This window comes from Rhinopithecus roxellana, chromosome 17 (assembly GCF_007565055.1).
Source record: "Rhinopithecus roxellana isolate Shanxi Qingling chromosome 17, ASM756505v1, whole genome shotgun sequence".
NCBI classification, from domain to species: domain Eukaryota; kingdom Metazoa; phylum Chordata; class Mammalia; order Primates; family Cercopithecidae; genus Rhinopithecus; species Rhinopithecus roxellana.
This window is the reverse complement of record NC_044565.1, coordinates 57253303-57279893: the sequence shown is the minus strand read 5'-3', so window position 1 is coordinate 57279893 and position 26591 is coordinate 57253303. Positions and strand designations below refer to the sequence as shown.

General features: G+C 37.3%; 1 protein-coding gene and 1 pseudogene across 3 annotated transcripts in view; both read left to right on the top strand.

Annotated features, from left to right (window-relative positions):
• Window positions 1-26591, top strand: part of NBAS (NBAS subunit of NRZ tethering complex) — a 459930-nt gene that overhangs the window by 13960 nt on the left and 419379 nt on the right. For both annotated transcript variants that reach the window (XM_030921163.1, XM_010354668.2), the window contains exons 7-9: window positions 7234-7367; window positions 10370-10503; window positions 12216-12314. In XM_030921163.1, coding sequence (XP_030777023.1) covers window positions 7234-7367; window positions 10370-10503; window positions 12216-12314 — 367 coding nt within the window. The remainder of the gene's footprint in view (window positions 1-7233; window positions 7368-10369; window positions 10504-12215; window positions 12315-26591) is intronic.
• LOC115894293 lies at window positions 19101-23281 on the top strand (annotated as a pseudogene). Its single transcript, XR_004054393.1, has 3 exons — window positions 19101-19137; window positions 20566-20657; window positions 22544-23281. The product of XR_004054393.1 is annotated as a ras-related protein Rab-1A pseudogene (transcript).

The following is a 26591-nucleotide window of genomic DNA, read 5'->3' as shown; positions in this document are numbered from 1 at the left end:
TTAGTGTGTACAGTTAATGTGGCAGCAAGGATAAGAAGATAATGCTTTGAGAGCTAATGTTTTATTTTGTTGGCTTCTGAGTGTGTGAATTTATGACCTTAATACTGCATTAATGGCTTCTTTCCATTTCACATAATGTGAGGTAATGATCATTTGCTTGTTATCTGACTCATCTTTATGGGAATAACTCCCATATGCCAAATGATATCTCATGTGTGTGCCTGGAGAAAAGGAGCCAGATTGTTGTTAATGCATTTTTGAAACTACATATTGCAGAGTCTACAAACTGAAATAGGAGCTATTTGGTTCTACTTTGATATTTTTCGATTATTGTTTTATAAAATATGTGCCATTTGAGAATGTTTTAAATGTGGATTGTAACTTGTTTTGGCTCTGTTAGGCCATAAATAGTAATTCAGTTTTCTCTTTCTACCTGAATAATGACCTGAAAATAGCACATGAAATTAGAGTTTTTAAAAAGAGTTGTACTCTGTTTATCAACAGTTTTTTTCGTATTTTTGATTTTGAGATACCATAAATGGGAGTTTCCTAATTGTACGCAGCAACTTGTCTGCTATAGGTATGGTGAGGTCCCATCAGCCCTCCAGTGGCTGGGTGGGCACTCTGACAGCATGAGCCTCTACTGGTTGCCTCTGGCTTCCAGCAGCCTCATCAGTTTACTGTTAGATGCCATACAAATATGATTTTCTCTGTGTGTGTTGACAGGAAAAAGGTTGGGAAGGATAGACTATTTGAAACACCCAGACTTGGTTTTTTTGTTTTTTTTTTTGAGACAGAGTCTGACTCTGTTACCCAGGATGGAGTGCAGTGGTGTGATCTAGGCTCACTGCAACCTCTACTTCCCGGGTTCAAGTGATTCTCCTGCCTTAGCCTCCCGAGTAGCTGGAATTACAGGCGCCTGCTACCACGCCTAGCTAATTTTTGTATTTTTAGTAGAGCTGGGGTTCATCATGTTGATCAGGCTGGTCTCGAACTCCTAACATCAAGTGATCCACCTGCCTCGGCCTCCCAGAGTGCTGGACTTACAGTTGTGAGCCACTGGGCCTGACTGAAACACCCAGACTTTGAAATGAAGCATGTTGTTCCAGAATTGTGATTCAGGATCCTCAGATTATATGATAACTGTTTTCCCTTTTTTGTAAGTTTCGATAAAGTCATTTTTTCCTATTGAAAAAATAATACACATTCTTTGTAGAAACTTTAGAAACTTAAAATAAGCAAAAAGTAGAAAAGAAAAATAAGCTCAGCACCAAGAGGTAAATACTATCAACACTTTATTATCTGTTGTTTCATAGATTTTTTGTACCTGTTACTGAAGATATGTTCTATGAAAATAAGTGTTTTGTAATTTGATTTCTTCACTTAAAGATAGGTTGTTAAAAAAGAGTTATTTTTAGGTTGAAGTTTAACAAGCACTTTCCAGAGTGTCTTTTTTGATCGTTTCTACTGGATAGCAACTTAGGTGTTAGGACATGGTCTTCCAGCTATCCAGATAATCCAGGAAATGCTTATAAACTTGATCTCTGAGCAGCAAGCAACTAGATATTGTATTTGATTCCACCAGCAAGGGAAAATCATCATCAGGCATTTATGCGGATAATTGTATAAAACATAGCAGATTATTGCATCTGCGTTCATGAAGGATATTGGTATCTAGATTGCTCTTTTGTAATGTCACTCTGGTTTAGTATTGGAGTAGTGCTGGTTTGAAAAGGGCTGGCAAGTGTTCCCTCCTTTTTTATTTTCTGAAACAGTTTGTGTGGAATTGAATTATTTCTTCCTTAAATGTTTGATGGAATTCACCAGTGAAACTTGGAGTTTTCTTGTAAGTAGTCTTTTAATTAAATTAATCAATTTAAAATTTTGAGTTTAATTAAAATAAATTAATAAGGCTTTTTAAAATTTTAGTTTACTTTTATTTTAGTTTTTGTGGAATTTTTCCCTAAATTGTAGAAATTATTTGCTTAATGTTTATAATATTCGCTAGTACCCTTCTGTCTGTAGGATCTGTACTGACGTCCCCTCTATTGGTTTTGAGATTTGTACTTGGTATTTCTCTCTTAAATCAGTCAGGCCAGAGTTTTGTCCATTTATTAATATTCTTCAAGAAACAAATTTTGGATTGTGTGGATTTCTTTTTTTCCTTACCTTGATTTTTGCCCTTATTAGTTCCTTTCTTCCCCATGCAGGATTTAATTTGCTCTCATTGTTGTAGATGGAAGGTGGAAATTTAGATTACTGAATTTAAACCTTTTTTCATATATAAACATTTAAGCCTATTCTAATATAAGCATCTTTTTGTTAATTACATCTAATTTAATTCTGTTGTTGCCAGAGAACATAAACAAGAACATTTAACCGTTTTCATTTATTGAGGCTTGATTTATGGCCTAGCATATATTCTGTGTTCATGAATGTTTCACATTTAAAAGAATTTGGTTCTTGGATATAGTGCAGGTATTGGATATAGTTTTTTTTTTTTTTTTTTTTTTGGCCAACCAGAGTCTTGCTCTGTCACCCAGGCTGGAGTATAGTGGCATGATCTTGGCTCACTGCAACCTCCACCTCCTAGGTTCAAGCAGTTCTCATGCCTCAGCCTCCTAAGTAACTGGGATCACAGGCGTGCACCACGATACCTGGCTAAGTTTTGTATTTTTTAGTAGACATGGGATTTCACCATTTTGGACAGGCTGGTCTCGAACTCCTGACCTTGTTATCTGCCCGCCTTGGCCTCCCAAAGTGCTGGGATAACAGGCATGAGCCATTGAGCCTGGCTCTTTCAGCTCTTTAAAGATGTCATTGTTTTGTTTTTGACAAGAAATTGGGAGTCATTGCTATTGTTTTGTTAGATATAAGGTGTCTGTCTTTCCTCTGTCTGCTTTAAAATTTTCTCTTTATTATTGTTTGTCAGACATTGATTATCATGTGCCTTGATGGCTTTCGAGTTTATCCTGCTTTGAGTTCATTAAGCTTCTAGATAAGCAGTTTTGTAGATTTCTTCAAATTTGCAAAGTTTATGGCTATTGTTTTTACACAATTGATTTATTTTAAATTTGTTGTGGCATCTTTTTCCATAGAGAATTCCCTTCCTCCCTTCCTCCCTTCCTCCTTTTCCTCTTTTCCTCCTTCCCTCCTTCCCTCTTTCCCACCTTCCTTCCTTCCTCCCTCCCTCCCTTCATCCACTATTTGTCACTTTTTTCTTTATAAAGTCAGAATTTCTTATATTTAGGTCTTTCTTATTGTATAATTGTTAAGGTTTTTCTCTTGTGTTCTTCTGGTGACACTATTAAACATTTACATATTTGGCTTCTCTGATGTCTTTCCATTCCCTCTAGTTTGCCCTTGCTCACTGGTTCTTAACTTGGAAGTAAAGAATGTACATATATGAGAGATTGTTCATTGAATTCACTATGAAAATGAGGAAACTGAGGCCATACCCAGGGTCATACCCAGGTGTCTTGTGGTAGCACTGAGACGAGAACCCAGTGTTTATTATTTTTAAATCCTTGCTCATTTCCATTTCTAGTTTGGGTAAATGGGCACTGGACTGAAGTCTGCTCCTTGAGAATTTGGGTGTTTGTTATGTCCCACCAGAGTACTAGGCACTGGTCATAAACATTATGAACAAAATGGACACAGCTCCTGATATTTTGGAATTTATAGATTAACAAATAAGGCAGACAATAAAAAGTCTGACAAATCATATCATTTGGCTCTGTGTCCCCACCCAAATCTCATCTTGATTTGTACTCCCATAACTCCCGCTGTCGCAGGAGGGACCCAGTAGGAGATAATTGAATCATGGGTGGCAGTTTCACCCATGTTGTTCTCGTGATGGTGAATAAGTCTCACGAGATCTAATGGTTTTATCAGGGGTTTCTGCTTTTGCATCTTCCTCATTCTGTCTTTGTCTTCTGCCATCTATGTAAGATGTGACTTGCTCCTCCTTGCCTACTGCCATGATTGTGAGACTTCCCCAGCCATGTGGAACTCTAAGTTCAATTAAACCTCTTTCTTTTGTAAATTGCCCAGTCTCAGGTATGTCTTTATCAGCAGCATGAAAACGGACTGATATAACAAACAAATGTATAATTATTTGGTGTAAGAGCTGTGAAGGACATGAAATCATTGGACTGGTGAAAAATAATGGGGCTTAGAGGCTACTTAGGGTGGTGACAGAATGCCTTCTAAGGAAGCGCTATTTAAAGTGAAGCTTGAAAGATGAAAAAAAGCCAGTGGAGTCTTAGAGAAAGAGCATTCCAGGCAGAGAAAATAGCATCCACAAAAGCGCTGAGGTGGGAAAGAGCTTGGCAACTGGGCGGATTTGAGGAGCTACAGCTGATGACATTATCAGTGGGGTGTAAACTTTTTCACCGTGCACATGTCAGTTGTCAATTTGCTAGTTAACTTTTACCATCAGTGTTTTTTGCATACTTTTCAGACAACTTCATTGACACCTGCTTTGTAAAAATCTGTACTGTTCATTTCTTTCCCAAGCCACACGAGCAACTGGAAAAATCCAGTGATAACGTCTTTATTTCCACATTGTTATGTGAGACCTTATCTTGTAATGAAAATATATTTTTATCTGGGTCAAAACACATGCTGAGTTTTCTGGAGTTACTGGTTGTAACGAGAAGTAATAGTAAAAGCAAATCCCTTGCAGATGCAGTGTAGTGCATAGAATCTATTTATCTTATCAAAATGAAATAAGAGGAAAAATCTCTTATCACATGGCAGGGTTTCCTTAGCACATAAATATTTTTCAGGGCAAAATTGTCATCTTGCTGGTTTTTATGTAGCATCTGTGCATTTGCCAGTTTTTTATTCTTTTGTTATTTTGCACCTATGTCTGCTTTGAAGTTTGGTTTTTTATTTTAGCAGTCTAAAGACAGGGAACTGATTTTTTAAAAAAAATTATTCCCACTTACAAAAATGGCTGTTCCAGAGTATATGCAGTATCTTGTTAGGCTTTAATAAAATTAATTAGACTTATCCATGATGAATGACCTCTCTGGGATTTTTTTGTGTGCTTTTAACCTGTTGATCAATAATCAAAATGAAGAAACTCGTGATGTCTGGTATACTTTCCCCATGTATTCCCAGAATGTATATTACAGAAGTAAAGGGAAGTCTGAACTCTACACATTATTTCTTTTAGGTAGATAGATGACTTCCGTTATAGAATTCACATTTCATTGGTAGTCCTGGAGGGATGGTCCTTACCATTACCTTGCCGTGTTAATAGACAATTTTTTTCTGAGAGACATAGGTGTCACTCATTAGTGAAACGTTAATCACTTTGTGTTCCAGATCCTGGGAATAGAATGTTGAATAAGACATTGTTTCTGATTTCAATGAGCTCAGAGACTTGTGGGGCAAATAATTATGTAAACAATAATATGATGTGATAAATGCTATGCAAGAAGTATGTACAGAATATTTGGGGTCACAGAGCAGCCAGTTTCAAGAGTGTCAAGGAAGGAGGGGGTAACAAACTAGACCTGGAAGGATGAGTAAGAGTGGAGATGAACAGCCTGGGTAGAGCAGCAATATGTATAAAATGCACATATGGGCGGAACACGGTGGCTCACACCTGTAATTCCAGCACTTTGGGAAGCTGAGGCAGGCAGATTACCTGAGGTCAGGAGTTCGAGACCAACCTGGCCAACATGGTGAAACCCCATCTCTGCTAAAAATACAAACAAATTAACCAGGCGTAATGGCACATGCCTGTAATCCAAGCTACTCAGGAGGCTGAGGTAGGAGAATTGCTTGAGCCCAGGAGATGGAGGTTGCAGTGAGCTGAGATTGTGCCGCTGCACTCCAGCCTGGGCGACAGAGTGAGACTCTGTCTCAAAAAAAAAGGCACATGTTTGCTCATTTGCCAGGTTGGCGTGGTATGAGTGGGTTATTAGGTATATGACAGAGGAAGTGGTAGAAGGCAAAACTGGAAAGCTACAATGGGGCCTTTTGTGAAGGGCCTTTCATATATATTGAGGAGTTTGGACTTGATTCTGTTGGAAATGGAGAACCTTCAGGGATGTTAAAGTGGCAGAAGAATGTGATCTGCTTATCTTGTTATTTTAGAAAGATATCATTTTGACAGTATGGAGGAAGGAATAGAAGGGAGGAGACAGATGGCGGAAGACCTGTTAGTAGGCCAAGCAGGAGATGATGAGACCTGAGCTGGGATAGTAGCAGAGGCATCAAGAGAAGGCCATACATGTCTGGAGCATTTTTGAGGCAGTTGTAAGGCCCTGGTGGAGAGGCGGCATGTTGTAATGCCACCTGCACTGCGTGGGAAGACAGGATGCTGATGTTCTGGGTTTTGTTCTACTCTTGACTCCAGGTGTCACCTTGAATCTCCTGATCATTTTGAATTCTTGTTGGGAAAGGAAGAACACTTATCTGTCTACCTGACTCTTCAGTTCTGAAATTTCAATAAGAGGAAACCGAAGCAAACAAAACAAAACAATAAAAAACCTCAAACAAATCTAACTTAGAGTTTCCTATCCTCTTTTTCTTCTTTTGCAGCTGGTAGCCTTTCTCTCTATTTTACTGAAAATTCAGAACAGAAAAAAGTTCAGTTGTTGAGTTATTAGAATTATTAAGGTGTTATCAAAATCTTGAAATTGTGTGATTGACTCATGAATCCTTGATTTGCCTCTTTCTGTATATGTGTGTATGTATATGTGTGTATGTATATGTGTATATATTCCTCCCCTTTCTAATACAATGTTAGTGTAGTCCCAATTTGTATCTTGGCATCTGTATTTGATGTATTTAAAAGATCAAATTGCAATTTTTATTTTTTGCTTTTAGAGGAGCGAAACTCATTGGATTAGAATTGTTAATATTGTCTGCCCATTTTGTATGCTTTAGATCTCTCTCAATATTACAGGTATTTTGTGGTGTATTATTACTCGGCCTTTACCAGACCAGGAGCTGCTCAGCATTCATCAGACCATGCATCAGTAGACTTTGCTTCTAAAATAAATAGGGCATAGTTGGCAGTGGTTTGTATTTCCCACTCTTACTTGAAGTGTGTTTCTGGAAACTGCTCTTTTTTATTGAGGGAAGCATTATTAGAGATCCTTAGGAGATGATGTAATTATTATACTTGAATACTTACTTTAGTTGCAGTTACTAAAAGCGTTAACTGTCTTTGTAATATATTGTTAAAAGCACCTCTTGTCTCTTTCGTTCTAGTTCCGAAAGACCCGAAACCCCAGTGGAGACGGGTAGCATGGAGTTATGATTGTACCCTACTGGCCTATGCTGAAAGCACAGGAACTGTGAGGGTGTTTGATCTCATGGGAAGTGAACTCTTTGTCATTTCCCCGGTATGTACATAGCTTAAATTGAAAACATAGTTTTTTCAATGTCATGTATGTATAGGTACTTGAATAAAAGAGGGTGAAGGGGAGGATAATACAAATATAAATCAGAATAATAAGCTGTGGACTTAAGATGCCCAGAACCTAGTTAGAAATCTATATACATGCAATATTTATTCCTTGTATTTTGTGATACACTATCCAGATGTAAACCACGTGGTAGTAAGTAAACACTAAATATAGGTACAGAAAGTTGTTATAAAGCTCTAGTGATGGAAAGAAGTCAGCGGTCTGTCGCAACAGGAACAACTTCAAGAGGAGTTGGAATTTGTTACCTTACAGGAAATAGAAATTGAAAAGGAGAGTAGAGAAAAACAAATGGTAGTAGTAATTTGTATTTGTGTACTAGTTTATTCTTTATTAATGCCTTTGATATATATTATGATTTTATATTCACAGCAGCCCTTTGAGTAGGTTGGGCAGATGTTGTTCTCATTTTGTCTAGAAAACTAAGATTGAGTGGGAACAAAATGACTTTTGTATGACAATTCTGTTAATAGTGTTTCTTCTAGGAATCTCATGCTTTTTAGTTTGTATCCTTCTTCATCAACTGAACAAGATACAGGGTCAGCTAGAACAGTGGTTCTCACTCTGGCTGTATCTTAGAATCACCTGGGGAGCTTTATAAGGAAAAGAAAAAAACGAATTACCAGATTGCCCAGGCGCTACTCACAGAGATTGTGATTCATGTGATCTGTGTGGGGCCTGGGTATTAATATTGTTCATAAGCTTTTCAGCTGATTCTGGTGAGAAGCTAGGGTTGAAAACCAATGATATAGAGAATGATTTTTTTCAGAAATAATGAGTGGAGAAACTAAAAATGTGTGTTGTGCTCACATTCTGGGAATCTTAGCCAAACTAAGGAATCTGGGTTCTTATTTTCTAGACTGTTTCTGGCTAAAAGAAATACAATGCGAGCTGTATGTGTGCTCAAATGTAATTTTATATTTGGTCACAAATATGATAACTACAGGTGAAGTTTATTTAACAATGAGAAACTAAAATAAGAAACAGGTGAAATTTATTTAATGCTATATTTTATATCATCTAGTATATCCAAAATATTATTTCAACATGTAATCAATATAAAACATTATTAATGTGATATTTTATGCTCTTTCTTTGATTTTAAATCTTTGAAATTTGGTGTGTATTTTTATGTTTATGACATATCTCAGTTTGGACTAGCCATGCATTAAGTGTTTACTGTGTGGTTCTAGACAATGAGGAACCATTCAGGGGGGTTTGGGAGGAAAAACTTTTTCTCTGCCTGCTTAAATTTAGCAGTAGGAGCCTGCAAATTAAATTGACAAAAGACAGATTAACAGGAGAAAAGTTGTAGAGTTTTTATTGATGTTAATGTTTTTACATGTACAGGGAGCTTCTCAGAAAAGACGTGAAAGCTCAAAGAAGTGGTTAGACTCAGGCTTATATACCATTTTTTCTTTTATTTAAAGATAGAGTCTTGCTGTTGCCCAGGCTGGAGCACAGTGGTGTAATGATAGTGATCACAGTGAAGCCACACCTGGCTAATCTTTTAAACTTTTTGTAGAGACAGGATCTTGCTTTGCTGTCCAGGCTGGTCTTGGACTCCTGGCTTCAAGTGGTCCTTCTACCTTGGCCTTTCAGTGTGTTGGGATTACAGATGTGAGCCACCCCGTCCAGTCTTACATACCTTTTTAATAAAGGAATATAAATTGTTGAGACGTGACTAGACAAAGGAAAGGGAATTTTGGCTTTTTCAGGGGGTAAGTTGTGGGAAAGTGACTAAGAAATGCATGGGACAAATTCATGGAAGAAAGGGATTTTAATAAAGTCTGTTTGCACAGACTCATCTTGGTATGACTTCCGGTCTCCAGGGATGAATCCATCTCCTCCTTCTGGTACTGAGGAGCACTTTCACAAAGACAAATTTATGCCTTGTTTTTAGGCATTTAAGGGGAGGGCAAAGAATTTTTCCTGCATCTGTTGATTCTCAGTTGCTTTCAACTCAAAATAATCCTTATGCCAAAGTGGCATATTTTGGGTTGGCGTATTCGAATCCCCTTCATGGGTGATAAGCTTTATAAGCTTTATTTTGTGTGCTTCCCAAGGTGTACAGGCCTTCAAATCTTTTTTTTTTTTTTTTTTTTTTGAGACGGAGTCTCGCTCTGTTGCCCAAACTGGAGTGCAGTGGCCGGATCTCAGCTCACTGCAAGCTCCGCCTTTCGGGTTCATGCCATTCTCCTGCCTCAGCCTCCCGAGTAGCTGGGACTACAGTCGCCCGCCACCTCGCCCGGCTAGTTTTTTGTATTTTTTAGTAGAGACGGGGTTTCACCCTGTTAGCCAGGATGGTCTCGATCTCTGACCTTGTGATCCGCCCGTCTCGGCCTCCCAAAGTGCTGGGATTACAGGCTTGAGCCACCGCGCCTGGCCAGGCCTTCAAATCTTTAGCAGTTTAGCCTGGTATTTAGTTAATGGAGAAAGGTTAACGTTGAGTGAGTATTTTATGTGTCGTTTCCTTTAGGTTGCTGATTAGGCAAATGGAAACTGGAGACTTTTTTTTTTTTTTTTTTTTTTTACCACATGCTATTGCTGGCAGCGGAAGTTAACATTTGGAAACTTCTATCTTTAAACAAGTTCTTAGAGTTTTTAGAGGCTGAATGGTGGCATTATCTTTATTTTTTTCTGTAATTGACATAAAATCTGAATAGAAATTTACTATGTAGGTGAACATCTTCTTCAAAGGGACTGCTGTGGTTTCAGCCTGTGTCTGAGAGGGATGGTCTAGATTTGGGTGTCTAGATCTAGGCATTCTGACTTGCATGATTCTTGAGTATACAGAGCAATTCTGAAGTTATCTTACATAAAGTGTACCTGAAACCAGTATATCAGATATTCTCTAATTATGAATGTGTCAACTTTTATCTAGTTCTTTTTTAGTAACTTAATTTCCTCCTCTTCTGTAGGCATCTAATTTTATAGGTGACTTAAGCTATGCCATTGCTGGGTTGATCTTTTTAGAATATAAAGCAAGTGCACAGTGGTCTGCAGAACTCCTGGTCATCAATTACCGAGGAGAACTTAGAAGTTACCTTGTAAGGTAAAAATGTACTTTGGGAAGCCATACTTGAAATATTTATTTCTCTGGTTTAATGTCAGATTTTGGTATTTCTTTTTTTTCCTTTCTGTCTATTATGAAAAATTGCAAATATAATAGGGAAGTTGAAAGAGTGGTGTGGTGAACACCTATTACTTCCACTAGGATTCTACAATTAGGATTTTACTGTGCTTGCTATATCATATTTCTATTCATATATCTACCCCTCAATCCAGCTATTAATCATTTCATAGTGACTTGGAGATATCAGTACTCAAATGCTTTAGCATGCATATTATTAATTAGAGTTTAATATTTGCTTATAGTTTTCTTCATTTTGAGGTAAAATTTGCATAAAGTGAAATGGATACATCTTAATTGTACCAGCTAGTGTGTTATGACAAATGTGTACATTTGTGCAATTCAAACTTCTGTCAAGATACAAAACATTACCATCATACTAGAAAGTTCTCTCATGCCCCTTCCCAATAAGTCTCTTTCCATACCCACTCCCAGAACAACTAGTGTTTAAATTTTTTTCAAATCACAGATTAATTTTGCCCATTCTAAAAATTTGTTAATGGAATAATACACAGTCATCCCTCTGTATGTGTGGGTTCTGCATTTGTAGATTTGATCAACTGTGGAATGACAAGACTTTTTCTTGTCATTCTCTGAACAATATAGCATAACAACTATTTACATAGCATTTACATTGTCTTGGGTATTATAAGGAATCTAGAGATTGTTCAAAGTATACAGGAGGATATGTGCGGGTTATATGAAAATACTATGCCATTTTATTTTATTATTTTATTTTTATTTATTTATTTATTTTTGAGATGGAGTCTTGCTCTGTCACCCAGGCTGCAGTGCAGTGGAGTGATCTTGGCTCACTGCAAGCTCCGCCTCCTGGGTTCACACCATTCTCCTGCCTCAGCCTCCCAGGTAGCTGGGACTACAGGTGCCCTCCAACACGCCTGGCTAATTTTTTGTAGTTTTAGTAGAGACAGGGTTTCGTCGTGTTAGCCAGAATGGTCTCAATCTCCTGACCTTATTATCCGCCTACCTCGGCCTCCCAAAGTGCTGGGATTACAGGCCTGAACCACCCCGCCTGGCCTACTATGCCATTTTATGTCAAGGGCTTGAACATTTGCAGGTTTTGTTATCCTCTGAGCATCCTGGATCCAGTCCCCCAAGGATGCCTAGGAATGACTGTAGTATGTACTCTTTTGTCTAAGTCTTCCTTCATTCATCATATTTTGAGATTCATTCATATTTTTACATATATCACTAGTTTATTCCTTTTTATTGATGATTAGTATTTTATTGTATGAATAGCTCATGATTTTAAAAATCCATTCTTCTATTGATAGAACCTTGTTTCCAGTTCTGGGCCACTGCAAATAATGCTGTTACAACCATTCTTGTACAAGTCTTTATGGATATACATTTTCATTTCTCTTGGGTCATTATCTTCACGTGGGATTGCTGGGTCATAGGGGAGATGTAGTTTATTTTTATAAAAAACTACACTTTTTACCACATGGTTTTATCAATTACCTTCTCATAACGTATCAGAGTTCTGGTTGTTTTATATCCTCAGCAATATTTGGTATTGTCTGTCTTTTAAATTCTAAACACTTTATTGGGTATTTAGTGATATTCATTGTGGTTTAATGGTATTTACTTCTTACTTACCTTCTTAAATTTAGTGTTGGAACAAATCAGAGCTACCAAGAAAGTCACTGTTTCAGCTTCAGTAGTCATTATCCTCATGGAATCAACACAGCTATTTACCACCCTGGTCACAGGTAAGTAACTATTTGTTCTCATATTTAGTGGAATATTAGGTGGACATAGAAATGTTGGCATAGATTCAGATAGAATAAACTATTCTGATTCTTATGTTGACTTCTTAATTTTCTCCTCTTGTGCATAGTTATCTTTAATATCTATACTGTTGTTGTCATCTGATTATTCATGCTTATCCATCTGGCTCACTGAGCTCTTCTGAGCTAGATGGGGCACTGGGAATATTCACTGAGGAATTTCTTCTCCTCTTTTAACCCCCTGGACCTTATTTTTCTCATCTGTAAAATGAGTATGATACCTAACTCAGAGAATTAGTGAGAGAACTAGTACTATATATAAAGTGCCCTCACACAGAGTGGCCTCAGTAGATGCTACTTCCCTTCTTTCTCTCCTTGGTAGTAATGGCTGCACTGATATTGCACAGTTCCTTCCAACATCTGTGTCCCGTCATTCACATATGCCACTTCCCTATGTATTTCATCTACGTTGAGGGTTACTAGAAACCTTATGGCATTTTCTACTTCCAGTGATTTCTCCCCTTTAATTTCGTTACTTGAGAACAGAAGTCACATACTTTTTATAGGATACCCAAGCTAAATGTTTGGTTTCATAAATGGGAAGAGTATCAAAGTTTGAGTAAGACAAACCTAACTTGAGTTTTTGAATTTTGAGACTTACTCTGTGTTTGTTGACAAGTCCTTAACTTGGACTCTCAGTATACTTAAGTCTTTTTGATTGGAAATGTATGCAAGTTGGTATTCTATACAGTCGTATGTCTGTGTTTAGTTCAGGACTTTATTATTATGAAATTTTTATACTACAAAAGAACACACACACACACACACACACATATACACTGAAGTCCTTCTTGTGTTCTTCCCTGATCCCGTCGTCTCCGTTCTCGAGATGACTACTGTCCTGAATTTTGTGTATATGATTTTCTTGCTTTCTTTATAGTTTTATCACTTGTTCATATTTGGTTTTGCTGTTTTAACTTCATGTAAATGGAATCAATCACACGGAAGACATCACAGCTCTCACTTCGTGACTTGCTTTTTGGTGCGTGTTTTGCTTTAGTTTATTCATTTTTAACTACTCTTTAGGACATTTCATTTTGCAAATAATTTGCAACATATTTATTCATTCTCCTGTAGATTAAAATTTGGTTTGTTTCTAATTTTTTTGTTGTAAAGATAGTACTGTGGTAAAAATAATTATGCATTCCTCTGATATATATGTCCAAAAGTTTCCGTAGGATGTATAATTGGGAGTGGCAGTGCTGGATTGTCAGGTTAGTACATCTTCAACTTTACTAGATAATGTCAAATGTTTTCCAGAGTATTTGAACCAGTGTACAGTCCCATCAGCAGCTTATGAAAATGTCTCTCGTTTCACATTCTCAGTAGTACTCTTGATGGCGTGAGACTTTTAAATATTTGCTGATTTGGTAGGTGCAAAAGGATATGTCATTCTGGTTTTAATTTGTACTTTCCTGGTTACTGATGAAACTGAGTAGCTTTTCATATGTTATTGGTCATTCATGTTTTCTCATCTATGAAATGCTGGTTTTGTTTCTTGTCTTTTGATAGGGGGTTTGTTGTTGACATTAATTCTTAGTCTATTATATGCATAATGAGTATTTTTTTATCAAGACGTGACTTTAAAAAAATTTTTTTCTTATATTTACGTTTTATTTTTATGAGTTGTATTTGCACATAATTTTAAGTGTTTAATTTTAAAAACTGACTCCTCCACCCAACCTCTTGCTTTCCAAAGGTAACCACTTTTAGCTATTTTAATTGATTGTTTTGATTGTTTTCATACATTTAAATCAAAAGCTTACATTGTACTTCTTGATTCCAATTTTACACAATGTTTATTTACTTCCCTTTGTGGAAGAAGGATATTTAGTTTTCTTACTCTACCACACGTATACACAAAGAACTTTCACTTTGTTCTCCTGTTATGTTATATCATATGTTAAATCCTGTTATATCATAATTTTATAGTTTTTTTTTGAGATGGAGTCTCACTCTGCCACCCAAGCTGGAGTGCAGTGGCACAATCTTGGCTCACTGCAAACTCCGCATCTTGGGTTCACACCATTCTCCTGCCTCAGCCTCCCGGGTAGCTGGGACTACAGGCGCCCAGCACCACGCCCGGCTAATTTTTTGTGTTTTTAGTAGAGACAGAGTTTCACCGTGTTAGCCAGGATGGTCTCGATCTCCTGACCTCGTGATCCGCCCGCCTTGGCCTCCCAAAGTGCTGGGATTACAGGCATGAGCCACTGTGCCCAGCCTATAGTATGATTATTATGGTTATGTAGATGATACTTATAGGTAAGACAAGAAGCTTGTATAGTATTTCATGATTTCAATGATTTTCCATTTTTATTTATTCATTTTTTCATTCGACAAGCATGTATTGATTTCCTACTCTGTGCCACATACTGTTCCAGGTGCTTAGGGTGTATCTTCCTCCTGGAACTTTTTGAGGGAATGACAGACAACAAACAATGAATATAAAGTATGGAGGAGCTAAGTATTATGGGAAAAAATAATCAGAGATGGAGAGTGGAAGGCTGGGAGAGTAGGGTGCAAATTCTAGTTTGAAATACGGTGGCCACATTACCCTCATTGAGGAAGTGACATTTGTGCAAAGACCTGCAGTAGGTAAGGGTATTAGTAGTTTTTAGGTATCTGGGAGAAGAGTATTCTATGCAGCAGGAATAGCCAGAGCAAAAGCCCTGAGATGGAAGTGTGTTTGGCATTTTTAGGAACAGCAGTGAAGCTAGTTAGGCTGAAGCAGATTGTGATGCAGAGTAATAAGGTGAGGTCAAAGAGAGCGTGGTGAGTGCTGAATCATGCAGGGCTTTGTATGCTATAGGAAGACCCACCTGGTAACTTCTTACTTGTTTATTCTCCTTGTAGTTAATAATTCTTTTTAATTTGCCACGTTTTGAAATGTACTTATCACAGATTTTCCCCTAAACCCACCTCCATAGTGTAAACCTCCTTTTAGGTGTGCTGTTTGATCATCTTGAAGAGGTCTCAGAACTTTCTTCTGAGATCATGCAAGATCAGGTACATTCAGTGTAGTACGGCCATGGATGGAGATCTCAGAACTTTCTGAACTGCTCCAGTTTGGATTTAACACCTGCCACATAGCTATTGTCTTGGAATTTCACTTCACCGTTATGCAGAAGATTGCTTCCCTATTTCTCTTTGTTTGCATGACCTGTTCCTTAGATTTTTTTTTTTTCTTTCTTGGTTTATTTAACTGTTTTGGTGGGTCACAACCTCCTGTAACTTCCTGAGAAATGGTACATGGGAAATACATTTTTTTGAAGCCCTGCATATCTGAAAATGGCTTCATTTTATCCTCATGCACTTAATTGATCGTTTGACTGAATAGAATTGTAGGATGGAAATACTTTTTCTATGAAATTTTGAAGGTATTGTTCTATTTTCTTCTAGCTTCTAGTAGTGTTGCTCTTGAGAATGTCATTGTAGTATAAAACCATGTTTCTTTCTTTCTCTGCTTTTTGTCTTCTTTCTCTCTGGAATGTAAGATTTTCTTTTTTTCCCCAGTGTTCTGAAATTTGACAATGTTATGACTTGGCGTAGGTTTACTAATATCCACAATGCTGGCCCTTCACTTTGGATAGTCAAAAATCTCACTTTTGGCCGGGCGCGGTGGCTCAAGCCTGTAATCCCAGCACTTTGGGAGGCCGAGGCGGGCGGATCACGAGGTCAGGAGATCGAGACCATCCTGGCTAACACGGTGAAACCCCGTCTCTACTAAAAAATACAAAAATCTAGCTGGGCGAGGTGGCGGGCGCCTGTAGTCCCAGCTACTCGGGAGGCTGAGGCAGGAGAATGGCGTGAACCCGGGAGGCGGAGCTTGCAGTGAGCTGAGATCTGGCCAGTGCTTGGGTGACAGAGCGAGTCTCCGTCTCAAAAAAAAAAAAAAAAAAAATCTCACTTTTGAGAAAATTCTTTGAATTATTTCTTTGATTATTTCCTCTTCATTTTTTTTCCTTTTTAATTCTCTGGGATTTCTGTTATCTAGATGTAGGGTCTCCTAGAATGACCTTTAATTTTTTCCCTCTCTCCTTTCCCCCCCTACTTTGTTTTTGTGGAAAAGAGAGAAGTAAAATATTATTTTAATTTTTTCTGTATAAATACATGTACTTACTGAAGAAAGTAGTTTGAAACACTTTTTGAGATCTTTTATAAATATAGTAAATTACTGATACATATGATTTTATTTTGAAAAAATCTGTATTCTGGTTAATTTTTGCCGATATGTTTCCTATATTACAAATTCTTTTGTGCTGCACCTCCTGTTTAAATTAGTTATCGTGATTTTAGATTTTATTGTTATATTTTTCACTTATAGAAGTTCTCTTTAGTTTTTTAAAAAATCTTTCTTAAAAAAAGACAAAAGGGAGTTGAAATGAATATTTAGTGAGCCCCAAGGTGTTCTGAGGGTTAAATATTCAGCACATGGTAGGTATTCAGGAAATGATAGGTAAAGTTATTATTTAGTATTGAATAAATATAATACTTTTAACTTACTCCTTTTGATTTGTGTGGCTCTGTTTAAGAGTTAGTTGTTTATCCTTAAGAAATTTGATGATCAGTTTCAAAAATCTGGCTAACTAAAAAAATTTAAAAATTTAAAAATTTAAAAATATTAATTTAATTTAAAAATTAAATATTTAATATTAAATTAAAAATTTAAAAATAATTTAAAAATATTAACAGTAGGTAATCTGAAATGATAATAGACATCTGTTTTATTTTGGATATAGTTGAATGTTTATATGTGAAGTTAGAGTTCTTTACATTTTATAGTATTGAATGTAATCCTATATGCTGCAAATAATTGCACAATTTATTACAACAAAACATTTTTGATTATAAAATAAACATATTACAATAATAAAATCATGCCATTTTGATTTTATTTTTGTCGAATTCTTGTACGAAGACTGGCCTTTCAATGTTTAATATGTTAGATCTTGTATTTTCTGTGCCTAGCTTCACATTAAGTCTTGAATTTAAATCTTGCTATTAGAAATGGGATAGAATTTGTTTTGCTGTGACATGCTCAGTTCTTTATTGTGAATTTTGCCAAGCCTTGACAGTGCATATACAGTACCCATGGCACTCTGATTGCTAGTTTGATTTCTGTTGAGGGTGACCTCTTGTTTATGTTAACGTTTCCTTTGGGATCACATTTTATTGTTTAAGCAGGGTTTCCTCCTTGAAAGTCTTTTTGGGTTTAGTTCAAGTTGAATTTTTGGTTTTATTTTATTTATTTATTTGAGAGAGGGTCTCACCCTGTCATCTATGCTGGAGTCCAGTGCATGATTTTGGCTTACTGCAGCCTCAACCTCCTGGGCTCAAACGATCCTCCCACTTCAGCCTCTCGAGTAGGTGCGACCACAGGCAAACGCCACCACACCTGGCTGTTGATTTTGGAGAGATAGGGTTTTGCCATGTTGCTCAGGCTGATCTTGCACTCCTGAGCTCAAGCAATCTACCCACCTCAGTCTCCCAAAGTGCTGAGATTACGGGCATGAGCCACCACACCCTGCTAATTTTGTTGTTTTAAAGTGTAGTTATTAATACCTCACTTTCTCAGCACATACATATACTTTTTGAATATGTTTCTTACAAAGTGTGTGTGTTCAGTTACAGAAGTTGTTGGTATTAGGATGATTGATGAGGTGGAAAGTCCATTCTATCTTTATCTGGCCTGCTTTCCGTGACCGTCTTTATTGTGGCTTGCCTTGTGGAATGCACCATGTTAGGGGTTGGGGGAGATGTGAAGATGGAGAGCAATTCTGACCTAAGATCTCATATTCTTAGGAAATAATATATGTGTGTATTCATATATATATATATTTTTAAAATTTTATTTATTTATTTATTTTGAGATGGAGTCTCACTCTGTTGCCCAGGCTAAAGTGCAATGGTGTGATCTCAGCTCACTGCAACCTCTGCCTCCGTGGTTCAAGTGATTCTTCTGCCTTAGCCTCCTGAGTAGCTGGGATTACAGGCACTTGACATCAGGTCTGGCTAATTTTTGTATTTTTGTAGAGACTGGGTTTCACAATGTTGGCCAGGCTGGTCTCGAACTCCTGACCTCAGGTCATCCTCCCGCCTCGGACTCCCAAAGTGTTGAGATTACAGGCATGAGCCACCACGCCCATCCAGTGTATGCGTATATATTTTACTAATGTCTAAAATACATTTCTTTCTCTGAATGCTCTATGTGTGTGTGTGTGTGTATATATATATAATTTATGTATCTAAACATATATAATATATAAAAATGTATTTCACATGTATTAAAATATATATTATATGTTTATTATATAAATATAAATAATATAAATATATTCATATTATATATGTAAATGTACATATTTCATATATAAAATATATTAAAAATCTATATATGTGAACTAGAATGCAAGCTAGAAAACAAGCGCCTTAAAGGGATGCAGATACAGTGATATGGGGGTCCAAATAGGGAGCTACTACTTGCTTGAAGGAGCAGAGAAGCATCGCAGGTAGCGCTTGGACTTGCTTTGGTGAATGGATACAATCTAGATATGATGGACATTCTCGAGAAAGTGACAATGTTAATAGTGGCAAGGGAAAAGAAGTCATGGTATAGTTTTGGGAAATTGTAAGTGGTGTAGCTTGGCTGACACTGTAGAGTGTGTGTCTGAGGACAAGGGAGGTGATAGTGGTGGTGGGAGATAGGACATGGGAATGGCAGGTCGAGGCCCATTAATTGGGAGTGGTAAGAGGCAGCTTATTCTTTAGGGGACTCAAATTTTTGAGCTGATGAAATACGATCATTTGTGCTTTGAGGAATGTTGATTCCATAGGGAGGTACTAGAGGCTGGGTGACTCGTAGATGATCAGGTACTAGTTCACGCCACACGTAACAAGGACCTACTCATTATCTTATATGTAACTGCTATTGGGCAGTATTTAAATATACCATATTTTATTGTTAATTGTTTTCTGTTTTCATGAATATATCCTTCTATAGTTTGAACATCTGCCCTCCAAAGTCCGTGTGTTGAAACTTAATGGCCAATGCGATGGCATTAAGAGGTGAGGCCTTTAAGACATGATGAGGCCGTTAGGACTCCTCCCTCATGAGTGCGTTTAAGGCCCTCATAGAAGAGGCTCCACGCGTTGTCTTCCCACCTGGCAGATGCAGCAACAAGGTGCCATTTTGGAAGTGGAGAGCAGCTCCCACCAGACAACCAACCTCACCGCACCTTGTGAACTTCCCAGTCTTCAGAACTGTGAGAAAATAGGTTTCTGTTCTTCATAAATTACTCAGTCTCTCAGGTATTTTGTTATGGTAGTTCAAATAGATGGACACATATCTCATATCTCCAGTTAGACTATCAGATACTTGAAAGCAAGGAATATGTAGTATACACCTTTGTAAAAGCCGCAGTAAATAGTATATGAGCTCTGGCTCTGAGGGCACCTTGAATAAATAACTCTTATTTTTTGAGTAGAGAAGAAAATTTATGTTTCTTTCTTTTGACTTTTCCTTTTTTCTCCTTTTCCATTTTGTATTCTTCTTCATACCCCACATTTCTGTGTTTTTTTTTTTTTTTCTTCTCTCATCCCTTTTAAAAGAAGAGTATTTTATATCTTAATGCTGGACTGTTTTTGTTTGATTGTTTGTTTCATACTGACTACTGCACTCTCTTCAGTTGTTATAAGAGTCAATATTTGATTTCTTTTTTCCTGGCATTATTTCAGGAAGGTAAGTGGGACTGTAGGATTGAAATGATCATACTGAATAGTTATTATGGGATAAATTTCCTTAAAGTCAGATTATATTTATTACTTTTAAGATGTTTACTTTTTGACTCAGGATCTAAGCAAAAATAGGGTATTTCTGAGGGACAGTCTCCATTTAAATAAGAATGTCTGAAAAGTTTGATATATTATCAAACCAAAGAAAGAGGGCCTTTTGTTGGTTGTACAATCATATACATCTCTTGGTGGCAGTCAGTTTGGAGATGGATGACTGCATTATTGTTTCTGAATGAAGATTGTTGTAAAGCAAGGAGCATGTGTAAGTGGCCTGTTGTACATGACGAAAATTTTGCTAGCTTGTTTGTATTTTCCATTATGTGGTCTTTTTTTTTTAAATGAAAGAAGCTGAAATATTTATCACATTTTTGTTTATTTTCAGTTATTTCAGTAATGTGGGCCTGTGATGTTTATCATCCACAAAGATTTTATAAATGTGAAGAAAATCAGCCAGAGTTGAATTTCGATAAATTGGTAATATACAAACTCAGGGTTGTATGAAATTCATCGTTTTGTCTAATGTTGTGAGCATTGTTGAAGAAGTGAAACTGAGATGGTAAATTTGGTAATATGAAACAAAAATTAGTTGAGAAGCTTTGGGATAAGCTCTATGAATATGCTGATTTTGACTATTTTCTTTCTTACATATCCTAACTCACAGCCTAATGTATTTTATCCTTAAACACTCAGACTGTCTCATTCCAGTCTTGCTTCCTTTCTTCAACCTACCCCAACACCTTGCTGCCATCTTTTTTGTATTCTTAATGTTCTCTTTGCTCCATTGGTTTTAGCAGAGATTACAGCCTAATTCTGGCTGAGAAGATTCTCTGATCTCTGCACTGTTAGACGAGATGGCATTAAGCTTTTTGTTCACGGTGGGTACTATGCTTGCTGGTGGAGATTCAAATGTAGTACCTGCCCTGTAGGAGTTTACACCCTATCTGGGAATCATACAGTCCCAAATAACACTTAATGAATTAGATTCAAATAGAACACTTTATGTATAGATTTTTAATTGGCACTTATTGCTTTCAGTAGTATATAACTTTTTTAATTTTGTGATTTTGTTCCTATTTTTGTTTTCAATTTTGTTGAAAATTTTTATAAGCAACATCTGACGTGGCTTTGTATTTCCAACATTTCCTTGATAGCTACAAAAAGGTAATTAGTATTTGAAGGTAGCTACTTCTAGACTCTAATTTACATCTCAACAAAGTCAAAAGGCAGAGAACATACCTACTTTCTTGGGAGAAGCTGTGCTTTTTGAAAAGCCACTCATGTTCACTTTCCTTGATGACCGTTTGACACTGATTTTCAGTATATAATTTATTGATTTTTACTAAATGTAGAGAGTTGTGCAACCACTACTACAGTTGGTTTTATATCTACAGAAAATTTTAAAAACATTTTTTAATGTAATAGAATGTGTACTAGAATAGGAGACAGGAGCCCTGAATTCTGTTCTTGGTTGTTCTACTTTCTAACTGTGTAATCCCAAAGCAAGTCATTAACTCTTTCTTTACCACACTTTTCTGGCACTGTACTGGGCACAGACCACAGTTCTTCAAGCACCAAGGAGGGTCATTGTAGACTACTATGTAGCATTTAACAGAGGAAAATTGTGGTGGAGAGTTTGCAGGCACTGTGGAAAGATTCATTGTCAGGGATACCTGGCAGGCAACAGCAGGCTTCAGAGACAAGACTTACTTTTCCTGGGAGAACAAGTTTGAGTAAGACTTCAAAAATTAAATTGCTGGTATTGGGATGGAAATTGGGAATTTGGTTTCAGAACCTGGATAGTTATTTAAATCTGGATAAAAAGTAGATGTGGAATAAACCATATAGGTAGATGCTGAATATATTGTGTTTTTGCAGTGGAGTTGCTTAAATCCACCCTAAGGCTCGAGAGGGAATTAAATCTTCAGCTTATGTTCTTTAGCATCAGCTATGGGTTGAGGGAAGGAAACAGGCAAGAACGCCAAGAAATCTAAGTTAATTTATTCATTAGTACTTTTATTGACATTCTGTGCCAGGCCAATGACTCTTAACAAGGTGTGGATAGCAGAATTACCTATTGAAAATTTTAAAAATTGCATACCTAGGTCCTGCCCTCAAAGACTTGATCAGGTGTCCTCCCCTCCAGTTAAAAATCCTTGTGCTGATTTTTATTGCCGGGCGCGGTGGCTCACACCTGTAATCTCAGGACTTTGGGAGACTGAGGCGGGCAGATCATGAGAGACGGGGTTTCACCGTGTTGGTCAGACTGGTCTTGAACTCCTGACCTCAAGTGAACTGCCTGCCTTGGCCTCCCAAAGTGTTGGGATTACAGGTGTGAGCCACTGCACCTGGCCTGATCTTAGAATTTGAAGGAGAGACTAATATTTCATGGTGATTATTTATTCAAGTTACTTCTGATTGGCGACTCTAGGGTTGGAAAGTCTTGCCTTCTTCTTAGGTTTGCAGATGATACATATACAGAAAGCTACATCAGCACAATTGGTGTGGATTTCAAAATAAGAACTATAGAGTTAGATGGGAAAACAATCAAGCTTCAAATATGGGACACAGCAGGCCAGGAAAGATTTCGAACAATCACCTCCAGTTATTACAGAGGAGCCCATGGCATCATAGTTGTGTATGATGTGACAGATCAGGAGTCCTTCAATAATAAACAGTGGCTGCAGGAAATAGATCGTTATGCCAGTGAAAATGTCAACAAATTGTTGGTAGGGAACAAATGTGATCTGACCACAAAGAAAGTAGTAGACTACACAACAGCAAAGGAATTTGCTGATTCCCTTGGAATTCCGTTTTTGGAAACCAGTGCTAAGAATGCAACGAATGTAGAACAGTCTTTCATGACGATGGCAGCTGAGATTAAAAAGTGAATGGGTCCCGGAGCAACAGCTGGTGGTGCTGAGAAGTCCAATGTTAAAATTCAGAGCACTCCGGTCAAGCAGTCAGGTGGAGGTTGCTGCTAAAATTTGCCTCCGTCCTTTTCTCACAGCAATGAATTTGCAATCTGAACCCAAGTGAAAAAACAAAATTGCCTGAATTGTACTGTATGTAGCTGCACTACAACAGATTCTTACCGTCTCCACAAAGGTCAGAGATTGTAAATGGTCAATACTGACTTTTTTTTTATTCCCTTGACTCAAGACAGCTAACTTCATTTTCAGAACTGTTTTAAACCTTTGTGTGCTGGTTTATAAAATAATGTGTGTAATCCTTGTTGCTTTCCTCATACCAGACTGTTTCCCGTGGTTGGTTAGAATATATTTTGTTTTGATGTTTATATTGGCATGTTTAGATGTCAGGTTTAGTCTTCTGAAGATGAAGTTCAGCCATTTTGTATCAAACAGCACAAGCAGTGTCTGTCACTTTCCATGCATAAAGTTTAGTGAGATGTTATATGTAAGATCTGATTTGCTAGTTCTTCCTTGTAGAGTTATAAATGGAAAGATTACACTATCTGATTAATAGTTTCTTCATGCTCTGCATATAATTTGTGGCTGCAGAATATTGTAATTTGTTGCACACTTTGTAACAAAACAACTGAAGATATGTTTAATAAATATTGTACTTATTGGAAGTAAAAAAAAAAAAAATCCTTGTGCTATAAGCTCTGGGAGATTTAATGGGATGAATGGGATAATGACTAGGATATGTTCCGTGCTTTGAAGTTGCCCTAATGAGGGATAGCAATAAATTTCATTTTAGTTGCTATCTCCCTTCCATTGGTTGTAGCTGCCTAAAAAAACTGGGCGAATAAGTACTGTGAGGCCAGGCCTGGGCCCATAAGGAGCTAAGATTGATGGTTGACACAGGTGTAGAAGTAGCAGAACTGGATATCCATCTTCTCTTGTCTGTCTGCATGGGGTGAGCATGTGTATGCATGTGTGTTTATTTTGACTTCCTTGGAAGCCTATAACATGCCAGTCAGACCACTAGGCACTTGTTGCAGGTAGGGGTGACAAACATGAGTAAAACACAGGTTCATGTTATCAAGATTTCATGCTCAGAGAGAAACAGTTTTCTCTTTAGCGAGGTTACTCTAATCCAGAAAACTTCAAAGACCCAGAAAACTGAATTTGTCAATGTGCAGAGAGGATATCACACTTAGGGGCTAACGTAGCTTAAAAGATCTATGTAAAGAAAAAAGCATCAATGAGCCAATATCATATTTTATTTTGAAAACTATAAAATGGACCAGGACACTTGTCTTGATAGACCTATGTGGGAATCCCAATTGTAATCAGAAGTTTGTTTAGTAAGCACAGACAGCAAAAGTAGTGTTATAGTATTGACATTTAGCTGAAGTACCTAGATTTTCCATGTCTACCGTAAGGAGACCCTTACCAGTAGAACTTTATACTTAAATTCCTTTTGCCAAGAATCTTCTAATTGACACATGTGTTTGTTCTTTATATGTATTCATAGCTAGATAATATTTGCATACATATATTTTACAAAACCACATATATGATGCTGATATGATGCTGCCAGCTCTCCCCCTACTCCTACTCCAGTTTCAACCGGGACATGTAATAAGTGCACACAATCTATATCATCACATTTACTCAAGAATATCTGCCTTTGTAAAACCTGTGTGGGGCATCTTGCACCCCATATCACAGTTAGGAACCACTGCCATCATCTTGGCAGTCAGGAAGTCACTCCGTTTTAGGTATTATTTTATCTTTTTCCATTCACTGTGTATCTCCCAAATACGGCAACATGATGGCTTTACATTTTACATGCACAAATGTTTTTAATTTGTGTAAAAAATCTGTGGTGTCACAGAGAGTAGTGGTTATAATAAAGCACAGTTGTTTAGCTTTTATGTGCTAACTTTAAATAAATGAACAAATGAAGAGGTATGTAAATGATACCTTTAAAATACCAAAAATCATTTGAAAGAGGTACGCTAGTGTCTGAAGTTTGAGATATATTTCCTACCTTAGTTAGCTTTTTTCACTGTTCACTGCTATTATATAGAAATATAGTTTATTTATTTATTTATTTGGAGACAGAATCTCACTCTGTTCCCTAGGCTGGAGTGCAGTGGCGTGATCTCCGCTCACTGCAACCTCTGTCTCCTGGGTTCAAGTGATTCTCCTGCCTCAGCTTCTTGAGTCGCTGGGATTACAGGCGTCTACCACCACACCCAGCTAATTTTTGTATGTTTAGTAGAGACAGGGTTTCACCATGTTGCCCAAGGTGGTCTCGAACTCCTAACCTCCAGTGATTCGCCCATCTTGGCCTCCCAAAGTGTTGGGATTACAGGCATGAGCCACTGCACCTGGCCTATAGAAATACAGTTTATTTTTGCACAGTCATTCCTTGGTATCTGTGGAGGCTGGGTTCTAGGACCCCTCCTGGATACCAAAATCCACAAATGCTCAAGTCCCTGATGTGAAATGGCGTAGTATTTGCATATAATCTATGCACATCCTCCTGTGTATTTCACGTCATCTCTAGACTCCAATGTAAATGCTCTATAAATAGTTGTCATACTGTATTGTTTAGAGAATGACAAGAAAAAAAGTCTATACATGTTCAGTACAGTACAACCATCCCTTTTTTTTCTGAATATTTTTTATCTGTGGTTGGTTGAATCCCCGTATGCAGAACCCATGGATGCGGAATGCTGCTTGTACAGCTGATCCTTGAACGACACAGGGTTCTACTGCCTGGGTCCACTTATACACAGATTTTTTTCAATAAATATATTAGAAATGTTTTTTTGAAGATTGGCAACAATATGAAGAAACTTGCAGATGAACCACATACCTTGGAAGTATCAAAAATATTGAGAAAAAGTTAGATATGTCATGAATGCATAAAATATATGCAGATATAATTCTATTTTATTACCATGTAATATACACAAATCTATTATAAAAAAATAACATTTATCAAAACTTACATATGGTGTATGGTGACATTCACAGTCAAGAGAAATGTAAACAATCATAAAGATGTAGTGTTAAATAGTAACTGCATAAAGTAGCTGTGGTAATACTGTACTATGGTAATAATTTTGTAGCCACCTGTTGCTGTTGCAGTGAGCTTGTGTTGCAAGTACCCACTTAAAATGTTGCATGATGCTAATCATCTCCAAGTGAGCAGTTAGTCTCCAGGAAATTGCGTATCACAGTAAAAAGTAATCTCTCGAGGTTCTCATGTATTTTTCATAGTGTTTAGTGCGGTACTGTAAACCTTGAATAATGCCATGGGACCCATACGAAGTCCCACTAGTGATGCTGGAAGTGCTCCCAGGAAGCAGGGAGAAGTCACGACATGACAAGAAAAAGATGAATCGCTCGATATGTGCCACAGGTTGAATCTGCAGCTGTGGTGCGCACCCTTTCAGACAGATGATTGATCTTGTAAACAGACTATGTA